Source organism: Loxodonta africana, chromosome 21 (genome assembly GCF_030014295.1).
Source record: "Loxodonta africana isolate mLoxAfr1 chromosome 21, mLoxAfr1.hap2, whole genome shotgun sequence".
Taxonomy (NCBI): Eukaryota; Metazoa; Chordata; class Mammalia; order Proboscidea; family Elephantidae; genus Loxodonta; species Loxodonta africana.
This window is the reverse complement of record NC_087362.1, coordinates 76,184,664-76,207,644: the sequence shown is the minus strand read 5'-3', so window position 1 is coordinate 76,207,644 and position 22,981 is coordinate 76,184,664. Positions and strand designations below refer to the sequence as shown.

The 22,981-nt window shown below is 42.0% G+C and overlaps 1 protein-coding gene across 3 annotated transcripts in view; it reads left to right on the top strand.

The window, feature by feature from the left end:
- Nucleotides 1-8,567: 8,567 nt before the first annotated feature.
- The window catches only part of ABCC11 (ATP binding cassette subfamily C member 11), a 96,519-nt gene continuing 82,105 nt past the window's right edge, over nucleotides 8,568-22,981 (top strand). For all 3 annotated transcript variants that reach the window (XM_023555680.2, XM_003416392.3, XM_064274137.1), the window contains exons 1-3: nucleotides 8,568-8,707; nucleotides 9,853-9,989; nucleotides 11,443-11,601. In XM_023555680.2, the coding sequence (XP_023411448.2) occupies nucleotides 8,609-8,707; nucleotides 9,853-9,989; nucleotides 11,443-11,601 (395 nt within the window). In that variant the 5' untranslated portion in view covers nucleotides 8,568-8,608. The remainder of the gene's footprint in view (nucleotides 8,708-9,852; nucleotides 9,990-11,442; nucleotides 11,602-22,981) is intronic.

Genomic DNA, 22,981 nt, shown 5'->3' with positions numbered 1-22,981 from the left:
AGTTTTTAGCTATGACATTTCTGGTCAGTGCCTGATCTCTAAAATCTACATAATACTGCAAAAGCTCAACTACAAAAAGACAAATAACCCAATTAAAAAATGGGCAAAAGATATGAACAGACACTTCACTAAAGAAGACATTCAGATAGCTAACAGATACATGAGGAAATGCTCATGATTATTAGCCATAGAGAAATGCAAATCAAAATTAAAATGTAATTCCATCTCACTCCAACAAGGCTGGCATTAATAAAAAAAAAAAAAAACACAAAATAAAAAATATTGGAGCCATTGTGGATAGACTGGAACACTTACTGCTGGTGGAAATGTAAAATGGAACAATCAGTTTGGAAAACAATTTGGCACTTCCTTAAAAAGCTAGAAATAGAACTACCATATGATCCAGCAATCCCACTCCTAGGAATATATCCTAGAGAAATAAGAGCCTTTACACGAATAGATATATGCACACCCATGTTCACCGCAGCGCTGTTTACAATAGCAAAAATATGGAAGCAACCAAGGTGCCCATCAACCGATGAATGAATAAATAAATTATGTTATATTCACACAATGGAATACTATGCATTAATAAAGAACAGTGATGAATCTGTGAAACATTTCTTAACATGGGGGAATCTGGAAGGCATTATGCTGAATGAAATTAGTCAGTTGCAAAAGGACAAATATTGTGTGAGAACACTATTATAAGAACTCGAGAAATAGTTTAAACAGAGAAGAAAATATTCTTTGATGATTATATTAGGGACGAGGGAGGAAGGGAGGAAGAGGGGTATTCACTAATCAGATAGTAGATAAGAGCTACTTTAGGTGAAGAGAAAAACAACGCACAGTACAGGCAAGGTCAGCACAACTGGACTAAACGAAAGGCAAAGAAGATTTCCTGAATAAACTGAATGGTTCGAAGGCCAGCGTAGCAGGGACAGGGGTTTTGGACCATGGTTTCAGGGGAAATCAAGTCAATTGGCATAATAAAATCTATTAAGAAAACATCCTGCATCCCACTTTGGAGAATCACGTCTGGGGTCTTGAACACTAGCAAGTGGCCATCTAATATGCATCAATTGGTCTCAACCCACCTGGGGTAAAGGAGAATGAAGAACACCAAGGACACAAGGTAATAACAAGCTCAAGAGACAGAAAGGGCCACATAAACCAGAGGCTACATCATCCTGAAACCAGAAGAACTAGATGGTGCTCGGCTACAACCGATGACTGCCCTGACAGGGAACACAACAGAGAACCGCTGAGGGAGCAGGAGAGCAGTGGGACGCAGACCCCAAGTTCTTGTGAAAAGACCAGACTTAATTGTCTGACTGAGACAAGAAGCACCCTGGTGGTCATGGCCCCCAGACCATCTGTTAGCCCAGGACAAGAACCATTCCCAAAGCCAGCTCTTCAGACAGGGATTGGACTGGACAATGGGATAGAAAAAGATGCTGGTGAAGTATGAGCTTCTTGGATCAAGTAGACACTTGAGACTGTGTCGGCATCTCCTATCTGAAGGGGAAATGAGAGGGCAGAGGGGGTTAGAAGCTGGCAGAATGGACACAAAAAGAGAAAGTGGAGGTAAGGAGTGTGCTGTCTCATTAGGGGGAGAGCAATTAGGAGTGTGTAGCAAGGTGTATATAAATTTGTGTGTGAGAGTCTGACTTGATTTGCAAACTTTCACTTAAAGCACAATAAAAAATTAAAAAAAAAAAAAAAAAAGAATTCGGCTGCCAACCAAAAGATCGGCAGTTCATATCCACCAGCCGCTCCTTGGAAACCCTATGAGACAGTTCTACTCTGTCCTACAGGGTTGCTATGAGTCGGAATCGACTCGATAGCCATGGATTTTGTTTTTTAAATAGCTCGTCTATAAACCTTAGTCAAATTTTGCCATATTTTTCACTAATGTCTTTTTTCTGGTCCAGGCTCCACTTTTCATTTAGTCTCTTTGATTTCCTCTAATCTGTGACAATTTCTCCCTTTTTTTAAGTCTTTCAAAACCTTGAGGATATTGGTCAGTTATTTTGTAGCATGCTCCCTCAATTTGGATTTAGCTGACATTTTCTTATGACTAAATCAGCGTTATGTATTTTCGGCAAGAATGGCACAGAAGTGATGTTGTGCTCTTCTTAGTGATACATGATGGTGAAATACCTTATCACTAGTGATGTTAACCCAGATCTGCCAGGCTTTTCCACTGTAGGTCACTGTGTAATAGGAGACACTTTTCCATTTACTAATTAGAATTCTGCTGTAAGAAAGGGCTGTCCCTTTCCCCCCATTTATTTACTTATTCAATTATTTATGTTAGTATGGATTCATGGGTATTGACTTTTTTTCCGTGGGTTACAATCCAATGATATTATATGTATTTTGTTGCTGAAATTATTTCAGTTCGGAGCTCTTCACACTGGGGTTTGATTTGGTTTTGGCTGTGAGGCATAGGGGAAAAATTTTACCCAAAAACGAAGTCCACCCATGCTCTCATAATCCAAGAAGGAACCGAAAGTCCATTCAAGTCAATAGACATTTGTTGAGGGACTGCTAAGTGCCAGGCTCTGGGCTGAGTGCAGAAGAATAGAGAAAAGACCCTAAGACATGGTCTGAGCATTTCTCAGCCAGAGTAAGACCTGTAGACACCTGAGTCTGATATGGGCCAAACGGAAATATATGTTTCTCTGTGTGCGACAGGTGCAGGAGAGCAGACAGCAGGTGTACTAGGTGCTGTGATGGAGACACAAATGCAGGACTTTGGAAGCTGCTGCCTAAAGAGATCCATCTACCTCTGTCTCTGACATGGCTCTTTCACTCATTCACTAAGCAAATATTTTTTAAACACCTATGTGCTGGGCACTGTTCTAAGTGCCGGAGATATGTCAGTGAACAAGACAGACAAGGTCCTTGCTTTCATATACCTGATATTCTAGCAGAGGAAACAAACAATAAGCAAAGCAATAAACAAGGAAAACAGTTTTGGATAGTGATAAGTCCCTTAGACTCATATCGACCCTATAGAACAGAGTAGAACTGCCCCATAGAGTTTCCAAGGAGTGCTTGGCGGATTTGAACTGCCGACCTTGTAGCTGGAATGAATTTAGGATGTTTGAGGAACCTGTTCCTGGGATGTGCTGAGGTTGGTGCTGAATGATACCCAGTGAGAAAAGATAGGTGGGCGAGATCAGGCTCTAGAGGGCCGTGTAGGTTCTGGTAAGGAATTTGGATTTTATTCTAAGCCCAGTGGAAACCATTGGAAGGTTTCAAGTTGAGGAATATTATCTGGCTTATGTTTTCAAAAGATCATTTTAGCTGCTATGCGGAGAATGGAATATAAAGTTTTAAGGTCAGAAGTAGGCAACCCATGTAGGAGGTGGTTGCAGTTGCCCAGGCAAAAGATGATGATGACTTAGACAAGACTAGAAGCAGGTGGATTCAAGGTATGTTTGAATGTAGCGTCAAGAGAATACACTGATGGATTGGTCATGAAGATTGAAGGAGGAACAGTTGTCAAAGGTGTCTCCTAGGTTGGGGCCTGAGCCGCTAGGAATGGCCTAAGTTGAGCTGGTAGCTGAAGAGCCTGGTATGATTGGTAGGCCCTGGCTGATTTCTCTGGATGTGTACTGTCTCCCCAACCCTGTGCTAGACTCTGAGAGTGATACAGAGATAAAATATGTGTGGCACGGGCCCACAAGACCTTACCTTTCCCCAAGGCTCTCCAAAGGCAAGGGGGGCAGGGTCCCATTCTTTGAGGCACCCAATGTATTAAGGAAGAACTCCTAAAACCGCCTTACAAATTTGCAGATTATTTTTAAAGCACTTACGTTTAATGCTTTCAACACACATTCCAAAAGCAATAGCAAACAATATGTGTTCTGTTCACATAATGATTGCTGAATATATTTTTAAAAATATGAATTTATAGTGCACCATTGGAGGTGTGGTATGGGAACGGGTCCAAGTTTAAGTTGCTTGCTTGATGGACACCTTCTTTCTCTGCTGTCAGAGCATCTCTACTGGGATGTGTCAGCTGACTTGGGAGAACATCACGAATCTCAGTGTGAGCTCTTTAGTGGCTTTGTGGCTTTCCTGTTCCCTTCTTTGGCAGGCTTTGCATGTACTTCATTCATTTTTTCAACAAATATTTATTAAACATCTATTGTGTGCTGGGCACCATTCTAGATTCAAGGATACATCAGTGAACAAGACACCCAAGGCCCCTCATTTCAAAGAGCTTACATTCTAGTGAGATAGGCAGAAAATAAAAAAGCCAACAGAAAATAAATGGCAATTTTAGAAAATGATAAGAAAATAGGATATGAAAATGGGTAGAAATTGATAGGAGTGGGGTGGGAAGGTTACTCTGAAGAGTTGCCGTTTGAATTGAGACCTGAATGGTAGGAATGGCTGTGCCCTGCAAGGAGCTGGGAGGAGAATGTTCTCAGCAGGGGTTAGGGCTGGTGCAAAGATCAAGGTGGAGAGGAGCGTCTTAGTTTCTGGAACAGAGGAGATGGACAGTCACTGGCCTCCAAGAGCAAATGGAAGTAAACCCAAAAGCAAGTCAAATTGAATAACACATGGAATGAAGGGACCAGAAGGAAAAGCAGGAGAAAGGCCTAACCACTTAGACTTCTTTACACCCTAGCTTGCAGATGCCTCCACTCCCTTGCCCTGGGCACTGTCCTTACTCTCTGATATACCTTCTAGTCTTGGGCACCAGGCCCTGCTGGGTAAGAACAATGAGGAAATAAATCAGCAATTCCAGAAAGTCCTTTGCACAGATTACCTTGCTCCTGTGGCCTCCATCCAGTGTACAGGCTGTTTCTCAATATGTAACTGACCAGCATCTAAACCAAGCTTGCAATCACGGCCTCAGCCCGAGGGGATGGGGAGAACACAGGACTGGCAGTATCTATTCCATCTTTGTTTTATTCCCAGCCATGTCCTGGTCTCCATCCTGACCGCAGTGAACAAACTTCTCTGAGGGGAAGTTGGGAAGCCAAGGAAATTCTCAAGGACTGCTGAAGGACACTTTGGAGGGAGTTCCTCTGCCCAGTTAAGGAAGCTGAAGGAGGTCCAAGCAAAGGTGTAGCTGAGCTTCAGCTCCACTTACGCTGGGATTCGCAATTCTACAAACATACTCATTGCACTCATTTGCATTTTCTTAATTTTCATCTAGTTTTCCTCATTATTAGTTGCCTAGAAAAGTTTCTCCTAGAAGGGAGTCATGTCTGTGAAACCCCTGTTGTACCTTCTTGAAGGTGGATGCAAATAAATCAGGTTGTAGATCATACTATAGCTGAAAGGTGCAGAGAAAATATAATTTCATTTGATCTCTAACAATCTGGTGTGATGGTTAAGGTTGTGTGTCAACTTGGCTGGGCCATGATTCTCAGTAGTTTGGCAGTTATGTAATGATATAATTTGGCAGACATTGGACTGATTGCTTTTCCATAAAATCACCTCCATGACAAGATCTGATATATTATAATCACCTCCATGATGTTATCTGATATGATCAACCAATCGGTGATAAAGGGAGTTTCTTTGGGGTTGTGGCCTACATCCAATATATATAGACGTTCTGGCAAAGGTTGCTGGTTTTTGCTGCCTCTGGATCCTGTTGTCTGGCTCATCATTACCTGAACACCACTTCTTGGGACTTGAGCTAGCAGCCTGCCATATTGCCTGCTGATCTTGGGTTCATCAACCCCTGTAGCTACGTGAGTCAGGAGAAGCCTCCAGCCTGACGCTTGACCCAGGGACTTGGGACTTGCCAGCTTCTAAAACTGTGTGAGTATTTCCTTGAGATAAATCTCTTTCTCTGTCTTTGTATATGTAGATATGTTTCACTGTTTTTTTAATTGTGCTTTAGGTGAAACTTTATAGCTCAAGTTAATTTCTCATACAAAAATTTATACACATATTGTTAGGTGACACTAGTTGCAATCCCTATAATGTGACAGCACAATCTCCCTTTCCTCCCTGAGTTTTTTGTGTCCATTCAACCAGTTCCTGCCCCTTCCTGCCTTCTCATCCTGCCTCAGGACAGGAGCTACCCATTTGGTCTCATGTATGTGCTTGAACTAAGGAGTATACTCTTCACGAGTATTACTTTATGTTTTATAGTCCAGTTTAATCTTTGTCTGAAGAGTGGGTTTTGGGAATGGTTTTAGTTCTGGGTTAACAGAGTGTCCAGGGGCCCTGGCTTCGGGGGTTCTTCCAGCCTCAGTCAGACCATTAAGTCAGGTCTTTTTACATGCATTTGAGTTCCACGCCCCACTTTTCTCCTTCTCCGTCAGGGACTCTCTGTTGTGTTCCCTGAGAGGGCAGTCAATAGTGGTAGCCAGGCACCATTGTAGCTCTTCAGGTCTCAGGCTGATGAAGTCTCTGGTTTATGTGGCCCTTTTGTCTCTTGGTCTAATATTTTCCTTGTGTCTTTGGTGTTCTTCGTTCTCCTTTGCACCAAGTGGATTGGGACCAAATGATGTGTCTTAGATAGCTGCTCGTAAGCTTTTAAGACCCCAGATGTCACTCACCAAAGTGAGACGCAGAACGTTTCTTTAATAAACTTTGTCACATCAGTTGACCTAAATGCCCCGAAACCATGGGCTTCAGTGGTTTTACTTCTCTAGAGAACCCAGCCTAAGACACCTGGTCTTTCTCATGAGCTCCCACTTGCTGGTTAAACCTAGTTTCATGCAATAACTTAAATACTCTAAATATTGCTTAGAGTCCCTGAGTGGTGCAAATGGTTAATGAACTCGGCTGCTAACTGAAAGGTTGAACGTTTGAATCCACTTAGAGGCACCTAGGAAAAAAGGTCTGGACACCTACTTCTGAAAAATTAGGCATTGAAAACCCTATGGAGCACAGTTCTATTCTGATATACATAGGGTTGCCATGAGTCAGAATTGACTTGATGGCAACTGGTAACTGGGAGCAATGCTCAGTGAAGGCTCAGTCTCAGGGTTGTCACCTGGCAAGAGAAGAGTTCATGTCCCGGGAACAGCATCCTCTGCTCTTCTGCTTTGCCATGTGATGTCTTTTGTCCACCTGGTCACTGCCTGCCCTACTGTCACTGAAGGCTGACTGCATCTGACTCAGCCTTCTGTGATGTTTTTTGGCCTGGTGATATTCCCTGAGTGACTGGGCCTCACCTCTGCTGCACTTGCTGGCAATCAAGGGCAATTGAGAATCAATTGTGTATATGGAATTTGCAGCAGAGTGTTGTATATTTTATTATTTCTAAATTGTGTGCTACACACACTTTCTGTCAGTGAAATCCATAATAAAGTTATGTATGTGTGTATGTATGTTTGCTTTTTTTTTCCCCACAGAGCCAATTGTTAAACATTTAACAGCATACCACGGAACCAGTGCTTTGCCAGGGTGCATGACTTGCAATCTGGAATTTTCTGCCCCTCCTCCCCAGCCCATTCCCTCAGCTAGGACCTTTGTGTGGAGAATAAACTGACAGCATTACATTGTGGACCTGCCCCAGGGCCTCCTACTGAATCTTGCCAATTTTACTTTAATGCCTCTATGTTCTAAGTAGCTTATGGCCGCCAGAAAATGGCCTCTTCCCAGAGCCTTAAGCAAGGAATGTATGACACCCTGTCTTACCTAAGACATTTCGCTTTTTCTCTTTTCTCTTTCCATTGTCCCTGAAGGAATCGCCTTCTACCATCATGTGCTAAGAGGCCCTTGTGGCTCGGTGCCATGGCTAAACTGGAAAGTGTGGAAATGCTCTGTAGGAGAATTCTAGAAACTGAGTCCACAGATTTGGTTATGATTTGCTAAAAGGCAGTGGGATGGGAGGAGGTGAGATAAAGGAATTTAAAGCATCCTCTCCCTAGACAATAGCCTGGTCTGCAAGTGCATTTACTTGAAGCAAAATCCAATATTTGAATGTCAAATCTGTATCTGAACACAAAGACTGACCACATAACTTGTGGGGCCCAGTGCAAAGTGAAAACGTGGGCCTCCGTGTTCAAAATTAATAAGAATTTCAAGATGGCAACAGCAGAGCATCAAACCGACCAAGCCTCGGGCCCTTCTGCGTCGCCGGTCCTGTGCTGCACAGGTTGCACGCCCGCAGAGCAGGCCCTTCTGCACACTTCATTTCTCTTTCCATCCCTTCAGTAATATTTTTAATTAAAAACCCACTCTCCTGCCCCAGGCACATGAATCTTCTGGGTCAACCAGGGCACAAGTCACCTACTTAGAAAGGCAAAAAAGAAAATCATAGTGACACATTTTTTTCAAATGCCTTGATTATTTAAGATCCCTAAATTGTGCCCAGACACCCCTAAGTTTATGAAAACCAAGAGTCAGAGAATGACAAAATCACATCTCATCCATTCATTCATCCATTCATCCTTTGTTTACTAAATGGTTGCTATCCTCTTAGCCCAGTGTCAGGCCCAAGGGAGTCAACAGTGGTGCCATGACACTGAGCCAGCCCTCTGTGTGCCCAATAAATGCTCCCTGCACAGTGATGTCCTCTGGGCTGCTCAGGGCTGCTCTTAAGCTGCTCTTACCTGCTGCCTTTTTAGGGCCTCTGATTCTGGGAAACAAAGAATTGGCAAAATAACTGAAAATGACCAGAAGGAGAACGTACTGGGTCCCTGACACCTCTGGCGGCCTGGTGAATCTCGGCATGGACGTAGGCGATGACATGGTTTCAGGAATTAACTACGTGAGTAGATCTTGGCATGAAAATGAGTTGACAAGATATTCTCAAGGGTTGTAAATTAAGTCAAAGAATTAAACCTGGATTTTTTTTTTTTTTTTTAGTGAGCCTCAGGTACCCACCATTAGATTAATCATACCTTCACAGTTCTTGCATGGCCATTTAGTTTTCTACTCATCTGTCCGTCCGTCCATCCATCCATCCATCCATCCACCCATGCACCCATCCACCCATCCACGCACCCACCCACCCACCCATCCATCCAATCATCCATTCATCTATCCATCCAACTCTTCATCCATCTATCTCTGCATCCACCCATTCATCTCTCCATCTATTATGGAAATACAATAAGCATCTGTAAACCCATCACCAACACACCAGCTAAAACTTTGACAATTACATCCAGCTATTGATCTTTTCCATCTCTTTCCTTGAATCTGTCTGCCTGACGTAACCACTTTCCTGAATCTTTTTCCATCACTCTCTTGCTGTGCTTTTAAAATAGTATTATTTATTCTATAGTAAGTCTAAAAATTTATATATATATTTTAGTTGTTTCTAACTTTATTGAAAGGCTAACGTGTAATATTTTGGGATTTACTGTTTTACTTATTGATTTTTTTTTTAGTAGGTTTACCCTCACAGCATGACTGGGTCTTATATTCTGGGAGTAGCTAACTATAATACCCTGTAACTAAAAACCTGTTGCTCTCTAGTCGATTCCAACTCATAGTGATCCTATAGGACAGAGTAGAACTGCCCCATGGGGTTTCCAAGGAGTGGCTGGTGGATTCTATCTGCTGACCTTTTGGTCAGCAGCACTTAACCTCTACGCCTCATTTTCACTGTGCCACCAGGGCCCCATAACACCCTATATCCTTGTCTAAAATTGCATGTAGAGAGATAAAAACCCAGAGGGTTGGAGTGGCCTGACCAGTGTTACCCAGCAAGGGTGGGAGAGAGCTAGGGCTGGGCCCAGTGGTCCTGACTCTTGGCCTGGTGCTCCTTCCCTGCCTGGAAGCCTCTCATTAGGCAACTGCATGTGGAAAGATCCATCTCCCCTTGGACAGCTGGTCTAAACTCCCTCATTTTCAGATTTACGAGAACTGAAAATGGTAATAATGCCCTTTTCGTCTTTCTTTCCCAAGAAAATGTTTACTGTCAAGGACGGCCCCTGGAGCCAGCAGGAGAGGAAACACGAGGCACCGGGGAAGGAGGATATTCTTCCTTGGGGGAAGTATGATGCTGCCTGGAGAAACATGATTCCCATCCGCCCCAAGCCAAAGTGAGTCCTGAGGGGCGGAGAGGGGCAGTACTCACTGGAGCATGATCCTCAGACCCTCACACTTAGATCCTTCGCAAAGGTTACATAACCATGCCCCTGCACACTCATGTCACTCACTGAGTACCTCTAGAGCCCCCTGAGGCCCATCAGAGGGCATCGTCAGCACTGCCAGTCAGTCATCCAGTAAGAGTCGTTGAGCACCTATATGTGCCAGGCGCTGAGCTGGACCATGGAGTGGCAGATAGCATTGAGCAAAATATACCTAATCCCTGCCACCATGGATCTCACACAGGGAGAAAGACAATCAGCAGGTAGACTCATAGATATGTGGTTACAAGCTGTGTGAGGAAGGTGCTCTGAAGAAGTACGGGATTCTGAGGGACAATGGACATTGACAGCTTGATAGCTTCCTAGTGATGCTTAAGCTGAGACCTGGAGGATGAATAAGAAGTTACTAGGTGGATTGGGGGAAGAATGATCGAGGCAGGGAGAAGAGCATGTGCAAAGGCCTCCCTGTGAAGTGAAGGAAAGGCCTCGCTGTGAGGTGAAGGAAAGGCCTCTCTGTGAGATGAAGGAAAGGCCTCACTGTGAGGTGAAGGAAAGGCCTCACTGTGAGGTGAAGGAAAGGCCTCGCTGTGAGGTGAAGGAAAGACCTCGCTGTGAGGTAAAGGAAAGTCCTGCCTGTGAGGTGAAGGAAAGGCCTCGTTGTGAGGTAAAGGAACACCATGTGATGTGTCCAGGAACTGAAAAGGAGGCCAGAGACCCTGAAGAGTCATGCTTGGTAAGGGGCATGGCATGAGATGAGGGTGAAGAGGCAGGCAGAGGCAAAAGAATCATGCAGGACCCCACAGGCCACATCAATGATTCTGGTCTTCATTCTAAGAGCCACTGAAAAGTTAAAAGTCCGATGATGTTAGCTTTAAATTTAAGAGTTAAAGAAACTCAATTTATCTTTTCCAATAAACCGTAGTTTAATGTGACCGTCTTCAAATTGTCTCCCAAACTTATAAGCCTTGCTTCCAGGGAAGTCTTTCAGTCAGCGTTCTCTAGAGAAACAAAACCAGTGATTTATATATATATATATAGAAAGAGAGAGAGAGAGAGGAGAAAGAGAGGGAGTAAGGGAGAGAGGGAGAGAAAGCCGGCCCTGGTAGTGCTGTGGTTAAGAGCTCGGCTGCTAACCAAAAGCACCCCTAGGGTTTCCAAGGAACACCTGGTGGATTCGAACTGCTGACCTTTTGGTTAGCAGCTAGACTCTTAACCACTACATCTCCATAGTTCCCATTACAAATAGCGGAGTCATGAAAGAATACTTGTGTGTACATCTGGATGACCACACTGTGGTTATTATATAGTTGTAATTTGTCACTTCAATGTCTTGACCTTGACCTAACTTTCCATCTCAGAGCCTATGTCATAAGAGTAACTGCATTGCCTATTACCTCTCTACTAGGTTTCCTGCTCCTCATCCCCAGGATGATGCTGGCCTGTTCTCCTACATCACAGTGTCCTGGCTCACCCCACTAATGGTCCGAGGCTTACGGTTTCGCTTAGATGAGAATACCATTCCCCCGCTGTCAGTACATGATGCCTCAGACAAAAATGCCAAAAGGTAAAGTCACGTTGGGCAAGCCACTGGATTAAAGGCCATCTCTTGGTGGGATGGTGGCCAGAGTTGCTTAAAGGTGGTAAATAGGGTCCATCCTCAGACAACCAAAGTAACATTGGCTCTTCCTTTATAGCAGAGGCCTCACTCTACTCTGGGGGACTCACGAATCTTCTGAAATCGTTCACACATTTTACACATATGGGCTAGAGATCTTTTTCTGGAGTGACAAGTCACATTTTTTCTCAGATTCACCAAAGGGCCCACGGCCCCAAAAAGTTTAAAAATTACAGAATCTAAGACTCTTTGCTTTTCTCTTCCAGATCAGGTATTTAACTGTGGTACTGAGCATTAACTTTTGGGTTAGTGGCCCAGTGTTCTAATCCATGAGCTAGCACTAACTAGTTGTGTGATTAAGTTTCCTGTTCTACCAACCTCACAAGGCATTATGAGATCCAAATGAGGAAAAGATGAATAAGTGATTTAAAATGTACTGTATGGGAGGCGGGGCCAAGATGGCTGACTAGGTAGAAGCTACCTCAGATCCCTCTTGCAACAAAGACTCGGAAAAACAAGTGAATTGATCACATACACGACAATCTACAAACCCTGGCCATCAAACACAGATCTAAAGAGTTGACCTGAGTGACAGAGACTGAGAACGAACAACCACGGGGAAGCAACAACTGCTTTCGGAGCCTGGAGCCAGCATTCCAGTCAGGAAACCTTGGCACTGGGCTTTGAACTGGGCACAGGGAAGCTGAGCACGAAATCCTGAGATGGCACAAACACGGGACGCGGCCCTAGCCCCCAGAAATGACCTCGGGAGAAGCCCAGCCAGTGCAAGCAGGCAGCACAGCAATGCGGCTGACAGGAGAAGTCACTGGGAGGCAGCGACTGGTTTTGGAGCCTGGAGTGCAGCGTCCCAGCCGGGGAACCTTGGCGCTGGGCTTTGGACTCGGAGTGGAGGAACTGACCACGGCTTCTGAAATAGCACAAGCACGGGACGTGGGCCTGACCCTCGGGGGCAATCTCTACCCAGGCAACGCACACAGGCTACACACCCCTCAGGAATCTCAGATAAAACAGTCATCACCAAACGAGATAAGTAACTTTGTCTATATTCCGAGGTGCTACTCTCTCCTAGCTATCTGATCCCTCCCCTCCCCTTCCCAGGCGGCTTCATTAACATTGGAATTTCCTGAGCCAGAGAGTGAAATGTGCTGCGGTTTTTCTTTTTCTTTCTTTTTTTTTTTTTTTGGTCTTTTCCTAACCCATTCTCCTGGCCTGAGAGAAGCAGCTGCAAAAAACCCAGGGACCAAAAATCCTTCCCTAATTGGGCTAAAAATATAGAACCAGCTCCAGCCAAGCATATGTGATCCACAGTTTTGGACTTTCATCCCACAGGGAACAAGGTGGCTATTATAATGCAAAGGCAATTCTGATAGGGATCTGACTGTAATTGTTTTAGCACATTACTGGAAAGACAAGTTTCCCGGGTCTGATATCTCTGCTTATTCAACAGAGCCCTCACTGACCCACAACAGGGAACTGAGGGCTGAAGCTCCCCCCAGACCACCTAGCCTCCTGCCTTAGGGGTCTAAGGAGGGTGACACCTACCAATCTGTAGAGGTACTTGCATTGGAGGCCTAAGGTACAGCTGCAGAGCCCACCCACCAAAGTGCTTTAGGAATAGAGACACACCTACCTCACTGGCACTTGGGGGAAGCCTGTCAGCATCCTGCCCCGCCCCCCAGAGTGTGAACCCCAGCTGCTACTAGAATCTGGTGCATACAACTATCACCACTACTTCTCTAGGTGGATAGGTGACAGTCTACACCACTCACATGATGACCCAAAATCAGATTCTACTCAAAAATAGTGAATGGACTCTTAGGCTTATATATCTGGTAACAGCCTAAACCAGCTGGTAATAGGACATAAGTGATTCAAGGGCTACAACAATCAAGACAGCGCAATCTAGTAGCCCATCTACGTATATTGAAAAAAAACAAAACAAGATAAGACTCAGTGAGCAAATATAAAATAAATCACTACAATATCTTAGAGATGGCTCAGAGACAGCAATCGATATCAAACCACATAAAGAAGCAGACCATGACTGCTTCTACAACTCCTCAAACTAAAGAATCAAAATCTTTCCCAAATGAAGATACAATCCTGGATTTGCCAGATGCAGAATATAAAAAACTAATTTACAGAATGCTTCAAGACATCAGGGATGACCTCATAAATGAAATAAGGCCATTTACAGAAAAAGCCAAGGAACACACTGATAAAGCAGTTGAAGAAATCAAAAAGATTATTCAAGAACATAGTGGAAAAATTAATAAGCTGCAAGAATCCATAGAGAGACAGCATTCAGAAATCCAAAAGTTTAACAGTAAAATTACAGAATTAGACAACTCAATAGGAAGTCAGAGGAGCAAACTGGAGCAATTGGAATGCAGAGTGGAGGATCTGGAGGACAAGGGAATTGACACCAATATAGCTGAAAAAAAATCAGATAAAAGAATTTAAAAAAATGAAGAAACCCTAAGAACCATGTGGGACTCCATCAAGAAGAATAACTTGCATGTGATTGGAGTCCCAGAACAGGGAGGGATAACAGAAAATACAGAGAGAATAGTTGAAGATCTGTTGGCAGAAAACTCCTCTGACATCATGAAAGACAAAAGGATATCTATCCAAGATGCTTATCGAACCCCATATAAAATTGATCCAAAAAGAAAATCACCAAGACATATTATCATCAGACTTGCCAAAACCAAAGATAAAGAGAAAATTTTAAAGCAGCCAGGGATAAAAGAAAGGTCTCCTACAAGAGAGAATCAATAAGAATAAGTTCAGAGTACTCAGCAGAAACCATGCAGTCAAGAAGGCAATGGGATGACATATATAGAGCAATGAAGGAGAAAAACTGCCTGCCAAGGATCATATATCCAGCAAAACTCTCTCTCAAATATGAAGGCAAAATTAAAACATTTACACATAAACACAAGCTTAAACGTTTTGCAAAAACCAAACCAAAGCTACAAGAAGTACTAAAGGAAATTGGTCAGAAAATCAATAATATCAGATACCAGCACAACACAAGGTCACAGAACAGAATATCCTGTATCAACTCAAATAGGGAAATCATGAAAACAAATTAAGATTAACTTTAAAAAGAAAAAAAACACTCAAAACAGGGAATCATTGAAGTCAATATGTAAAAGATCACAATAATCAAAAAGAGGGACTAAATACAGGTGGCATAGAACTGCCATATGGAGAGGGAGACAAGGCGATATAGGACAATACAAGTAAGGTTTTTACTTAGAAAAATAGGGGTAAATATTAAGGTAACCACAAAGAGGTATAACAACTCCATAACTCAAAATAAAAACCAAGAAAAACATAACGACTCAGCAAACATAGAGTCAACTACTACGAAAATGAAGAACACACAATTTACAAAGAAAAACGTCTCAGCACAAAAAAGTAAGTGGAAAAATGAAATTGTCAACAACACACATAAAAAGGCATCAAAATGACAGCACTAAACACATACTTATCTATAATTACGCTGAATGTAAATGGACTAAATGCACCAATAAAGAGACAGAAAGTCTCAGACTGGATAAAGAAACATGATCCGTCTATATGCCGCCTACAAGAGACACACCTTAGACTTAGAGACACAAACAAACTAAAACTCAAAGGATGGAAAAAATATATCAAGCAAACAACAAGCAAAAAAGAGCAGGAGTAGCAATTTTAATTTCTGACAAAATAGACTTTAAAGTTAAATCTACCACAAAGGATAAAGAAGGACACTACGTAATGATTAAAGGGACAATAGACCAGGAAGATATAAGCATATTAAATATTTATGCACCCAATGACAGGGCTGCAAGATACATAAAACAAACTTTAACAGAACTGAAAAGTGAGATAGACACCTCCACAATTATAGTAGGAGACTTCAACACACCACTTTCGGAGAAGGATAGGACTTCCAGTAAGAAGCTCAATAGAGACACGGAAGACCTAATTGCTACAATCAACCAACTTGACCTCATAGACTTATACAGAACACTCCACCCAACAGCTGCAAAGTATACTTTTCTTTGTGGTGCACATGGAACATTCTCTAGAATAGACCACATATTAGGTCATAAAACAAACCTTTGCAGAATCCAAAACATTGAAATATTACAAAGCATCTTCTCAGACCACAAGGCCGTAAAAGTGGAAATAAATAACAGAAAAATTAGGGAAGGGAAATGAAATACTTGGAAACTGAACAATACCCTGCTGAAAAAAGACAGGGTTATAGAAGACGTTAAGGAGGGAATAAAGAAATTCATAGAATGCAACGAGAATGAAAACACTTCCTATCAAAACCTCTGGGACACAGCAAAAGCAGTGCTCAGAGGTCAATTTATATGGATAAATGCACACATACATAAAGAAGAAAGAGCCAAAATCAGAGAACTGTCCTTACAACTTGAACAAATAGAAAGTGAGCAACAAAAGAATCCATCAGGCACCAGAAGAAAACAAATAATAAAAATTAGAGCTGAACTAAATGAATTAGAGAACAGAAAAACAATTGAAAGAATTGACAAAGCCAAAAGCTGGTTCTTTGAAAAAATTAACAAAATTGATAAACCATTGGCCAGACTGACTAAACAAATACAGGAAAAGAAACAAATAACCTGAATAAGAAACGAGATGGGCCACATCACAACAGACCCAACTGAAATTAAAAGAATCATATCAGATTATTACGAAAAATTGTACTCTAACAAATTTGCAAACCTAGAAGAAATGGATGAATTCCTAGAAAAACACTACCTACCTAAACTAGCACAATCAGAAGTAGAACAACTAAACAGACCCATAACAAAAAAAGAGATTGAAAAGGTAATCAAAAAACTCCCAAAAAAAAAAGCCCTGGCCGGGACGGCTTCACCGCAGAGTTCTACCAAACTTTCAGAGAAGAGTTAACACCAGTACTACTAAAGGTATTTCAAAGCATGGAAAATGATGGAATACTACCTAATTCATTCTATGAAGCCACCATGTCCCTGATACCAAAACCAGGTAAAGACACCACAAAAAAAGAAAATTACAGACCTATATCCCTCATGAACATAGATGCAAAAATCCTCAACAAAATTCTAGCCAATAGAATTCAACAACATATCAAAAAAATAATCCACCACAACCAAGTGGGATTTATACCAGGTATGCAAGGCTGGTTTAATATTAGAAAAACCATTAATGTAATCTACCATATAAATAAAACAAAAGACAAAAACCACGTGATCTTATCAATTGATGCAGAAAAGGCATTTGACAAAGTCCAACACCCATTTATGATAAAAACTCTCAGCAAAATAGGAATTGAAGGAAAATTCCTCAACATAATAAAGTTTTTTTTTATACAAAGCGAACAGCCGACATCACCCTAAATGGAGAGAGCCTGAAAGCATTTCCCTTGAGAACGGGAACCAGACAAGGATGTCTTTTATCACCGCTCTTATTCGACACTGTGCTAGAGGTCCTAGCCAGAGCAATTAGGCTAGACAAAGAAATAACGGGCATCCTGATTGGCAAGGAGGAAGTAAAATTATCTCTCTTTGCAGATGACATGATCTTATACACAGAAAACCCTAAGGAATCCTCCAGAAAACGACTGAAACTAATAGAAGAGTTTGGCAGAGTCTCAGGTTATAAGATAAACATACAAAAATCACTTGGATTCCTCTACATCAACAAAAAGAACATCGAAGAGGAAATCACCAAATCAATACCATTCACAGTAGCCCCCAAGAAGATAAAATACTTAGGAATAAATCTCACCAAAGATGTAAAAGACCTATACAAAGAAAACTACAAAGTACTAGTACAAGAAACTAAAAAGGACCTACATAAGTGGAAAAACATACCTTGCTCATGAATAGGAAGACTTAACATAGTAAAAATGTCTATTCTACCAAAAGCCATCTATACATACAATGCTCTTCCGATCCAAATTCCAATGACATTTTTTAATGTGATGGAGAAACAAATCACCAACTTCATATGGAAGGGAAAGAAGCCCCGGATAAGTAAAGCATTACTGAAAAAGAAGAAGAAAGTGGGAGGCCTCACTCTACCTGATTTTAGAACCTATTATACAACCACAGTAGTCAAAACAGCCTGGTACTGGTACAACAACAGACACATAGACCAATGGAACAGAATTGAGAACCCAGATATAAATCCATCCACATATGAGCAGCTGATATTTGACAAAGGCCCAGTGTCAGTTAATTGGGGGAAAAGATAGTCTTTTTAACAAATGGTGCTGGCATAACTGGATATCCATTTGCAAAAAAATGAAACAGGACCCATACCTCACACCATGCACAAAAACTAACTCCAAGTGGATCAAAGACCTAAACATAAAGACTAAAACGATAAAGATCATGGAAGAAAAAATAGGGACAACCTTAGGAGCCCTAATACAAGGCATAAACAGAATACAAAACATTACCAAAAATGACGAAGAGAAACCAGATAACTGGGAGCTCCTAAAAATCAAATACCTATGCTCATCTAAAGACTTCACCAAAAGAGTAAAAAGACCACCTACAGACTGGGAAAGAATTTTCAGCTATGCCATCTCCAACCAGCGCCTGATCTCTACAATCTATATGATTCTGTTAAAACTCAACCACAAAAAGACAAACAACCCAATCAAGAAGAGGGCGAAGGATATGAACACGCACTTCACTAAAGAAGATATTCAGGCAGCTAACAGATACATGAGAAAATGCTCTCGATCGTTAGCCATTAGAGAAATGCAAATTAAAACTATGATAAGATTCCATCTCACTCCAACAAGGCTGGCTTTAATCCAAAAAACACAAAATAATAAATGTCGGAGAGGCTGCGGAGAGATTGGAACTCTTATACACTGCTGGTGGGAATGTCAAATGGTACAACCACTTTGGAAATCTATCTGGCATTATCTTAAAAAGTTAGAAATAGAACTACCATACAACCCAGAAATCCCACTCCTCGGAATATACCCTAGAGAAATAAGAGCCTTTACATGAACAGATATATGCACACCCATGTTTATTGCAGCACTGTTTACAATAGCAAAAAGCTGGAAGCAACCAAGGTGTCCATCAACGGATGAATGGTTAAATAAATTGTGGTATATTCACACAATGGAATACTACGCATCGATAAAGAACAGTGACGAATCTGTGAAACATTTCATAACATGGAGGAACCTGGAAGGCATTATGCTGAGTGAAATTAGTCAGAGGCAAAAGGACAAATATTGTATAAGACCACTATTATAAGATCTTGAGGAATAGTATAAACTGAGAAGACCACATACTTTTGTGGTTAGGAGAGGGGGAGGGAGGGAGGGAGGGTGGGAGAGGGTTATTTACTGATTAGTTAGTAGATAAGAACTACTTTAGGTGAAGGGAAGGACAATACTCAATACACGGAAGGTCAGCTCAACTGGACCAAAAGCAAAGAAATTTCCAGGATAAACTGAATGCTTCAAAGGTCAGCGGAGCAAGGGCGGGGGTTTGGGGACTATGGCTTAAGGGGACTTCTAAGTCAATTGGCAAAATAATTCTATTATGAAAACATTCTGCCTCCCAACTTGAAATGTGGCGTCTGGGGTCTTAAATGCTAACAAGCATCCATCTAAGATGCATCAATTGGTCTCAACCCATCTGGATCAAAGGAGAATGAAGAACACCGAGGTCACACGATAACTATGAGCCCAAGAGACAGAAAGGGCCACATGAATCAGAAGAACTAGTTGGTGCCTGGCCACAACCGATGACTGCCCTGACAGGGAGCACAACAGAGAACGCCTGAGGGAGCAGGAGATCAGTGGGATGTAGACCCCAAATTCTCATAAAAAGACCAGAATTAATGGTCTGACTGAGACCAGAGGAATCCAGGCTGTCATGGTCCCGAAACTTTCTGTTGGCCCAGAACAGGAACCATTCTCAAAGACAACTCATCAGACACGGAAGGGACTGGACAATGGGTTGGAGAGAGATGCTGACGAAGAGTGAGCTACTTGTATCAGGTGGACACTTGAGACTGTGTTGGCATCTCCTGTGTGGAGGAGAGATAGGAGGGTAGAGAGGGTTAGAAACTGGCAAAATCGTCACAAAAGGAGAGACTGGAAGGAGGGAGCGGGCTGACTCATTAGGGGGAGAGTAAGTGGGAGTATGGAGTAAGGTGTATATAAGCTTATATGTGAGAGACTGACTTGATTTGTAAACTTTCACTTAAAGCACAATAAAAATTATTATAAATAAATAAATAAAATGTACTGTATTCATGTTCTTACCTGTAGCTCCTTCATAAGATACCATATGTACAGTGGCATTTTCTAAATATATTCCAGGAGATGATAGTCCCATAAAACAAACAAAGAAACAAAAATCCTGTTACCATTGAGTTGATTCTGAATCAGGGCAATCCCCCTTGTGTCAAAGTAGAGCTGTGCCCCCATCGGGTTTTCAATGGCTGCTTTATTGGATGTAGATAACTAGGCCTTTTTTTCTTAGGTGCCTCTGGTCAGACTCTAACCTCCATTTTGTTTAGCATCTGAACGTGTTAACCATTTACACACCCAGGGACTCCGGTCCCACATTGCTGTTGTTGTTAGATGCTGTCGAGTCTGTTCCAACTTGTAGCCATCCTATGTACAACAAAACTAAATACTGCTGAGTCCTGCAGCATCCTCACAATCGTTGTTATGCCTGGGCCCATTGCTGTAGCCACTGTGTCAACTCATCTCCTTGAGAGTCTTCCTCTTTTTCACTGACCCTCTACTTTACCAGGCATGATGTCTTTAATAACATGGCCAAAGTATGTGAGATGACAGAGCATTCTGGCTGTACTTCTTCCAAGACAGGTTTGTTCTTCTGGCAGTCCATGGTATATTCAATATTCTTTGCCAGCATCATAATTCAAAGGCATCACTTCTGCTTTGGTCTTCCTTATTCATTGTCCAGCTTTTGCATGCATATGAGGTGATTGAAAATACCATGGCTTGGGCCAGGTGCACCTTAATCCTCAAAGTGACATCTTTGCTTTTTAACACTTTAAGTAGGTCTTTTGCAGCAGATTTGCCCAATGCAATATGTTGTTTGATTTCTTTGTTTCTTTTTTTTTTTTTGTACTAAAGGTGAAAGTTTACAGCTGAAGTTAATCTCTCATACAAAATTTTATATACATACTGTCATGTAACACTAGTTGCAATCCTACAATTTCCACTCCGGGTTTCCTGTGTCCATCCAACCCAGTCCTGTGCCTTCCTGCCTTCTCATCCTACCTCTGGACAAGAGCCGCCCATTTGGTCTTGTGTACCTGCTTGAACTAAGAAGCACACTCTTCACAAGTATCATCTTATAAAAATATATATATATAGTCCAGTCTAATCTTTGTCTAAAGAGTGGGCTTCAGGAATAGTTTTAGTTCTGGGCTAACAGAGTGTCTGGGGGCCATGGCTTCCCAGGTTCCTTCAGTCTCAGCCAGACCATTAAGTCTGGTCTTTTAACTTGAATTTGAGTTCAGTTTCACACTTTTCTCTTGTTCAGTCAGGGGCTCTCTGTTGTGTTCCCTGTCAGGGCAGTCTTTGGTGGTAGCCAGGCACCATCTAGCTCTTCTGGTCTCAGGCTGATGGAGTCTCTGGTTTATGCGGCCCCTTTGTCTCTTGGGCTAGTATTTTCCCTGTGTCTTTGGTATTCTTCATTCTCCTTTGCTCCAGGTGGGTTGGGACTAATTGATATATCTTAGATGGCTTCTCGCAAGCTTTTAAGACCCCAGACGCCACTCACCAAAGTGGAATGCGGAACATTTTCTTGATAAACTTTGTTATGCCAATTGACCTAGATGTCTCCTGAAACCACGGTCTCCAGATCCCAGCCCCAGCTACTCTTTCCCTAGAAGTTGTTTTATTTCTTGACTGCTGCTTCCATGGTCGTTGATTGCAGATCCAAGTAAAATGATATTGCTTACTGGTCCAGTAGTGAGAATTTTTGTTTTCTTTAGTTGAAGTGTAATCCATACTGAAGGCCATAGTCTTTGATCTTCATCTGTAAGTGCTTCAAGTCTCCTCTGCTTTCAGCAAGAAAGGCAGTGTCATCTGTATATTGCAGGTTGTTAACGAGTCTTCCTCCAATCCTGATGCTGCATTTTTCTACATGTAGTCCAGCGTCTCAGATTATTTGCTCAGCACACACATGGAATAAGCATGGTGAAAAGATACAACCCTGACATGCAGCTTTCTTGATTTGAAACCACGTAGTATCTATTTGTTCTGTTCGAATGACTGCCAAGACTTGACAGTCAGGACAAATGACTCAACCAAGAGGCAGTCCTATAATAGCCTCCCTGGAAAGAGCATTCAGCGGTCAGAGGAGTTTGTGAAATGTTGCCAGGGCTCAGAGATTTACAAAGCGAATCAGTGTATTTCAGGCACTGAGAAAACCTGCAGTATAGAAAGTCGGAAAACCTTGACCTGTTGCTTCTCAAACTTATTCAGTAAAAAAGTGGTTCCAGGGAACACCTTTTGGATGATGCCGTATATTGGTCAGCATCCCACCTCTTACTAGCTATGATGTTAGGAAGTTACCTACCCCTTTCTGGGCCTTGTTTCTTCATGCATAAAATACTGGATTGTAAAATTTGTCTCATGATACTTCATAGGGTGTGAAAAGAGTCAAAAGTTTAAAGAACCTGGGGAAATGTCTAATGAATAATAGGCAAGCAGTTAAATGTTAGTTTGCTTGTTCTTCCTTAGCCATTACGAGTACAAGATCTCCTGATATACTTCCATTTATTTCAAGTTCACTGATTCTCCCTTGTTTATTCTATAATTCACTATATCTGCCCACCAATAATTTTTCTGTCCTTCATCTTTAGATGTTTATTGTAAAAATAATTATCCATGCATGTATACATTTAGAACAGGAGGGATTTCTCTTTATATGTTCACCATTCAACAAGCAGAGTTCTGCGGTGCATCTTCACTAATCCTTCAGAAGAGTGGCCTTGGCTTCTATGAGGGTTTACTGACAAACTGCCACCCAGCATCATCACCATGATCACTAGCAGCAGCAGTGACAGCATCCCCATATCACCAGTAGCCATGTTATCGTCCTCATCTTTTCATCAGTATCATCATCATCACCACCATTATCATCAAAACCATCATCACCATCTTTATCATTGTCGCTATTATCATCAGACCATCATCTTTATCACCCTCACCATCATAATCCTTCACATTTTTTATTGTTCTCCAGTTACAGCACATTTCCCCATTCATTATCTCCTT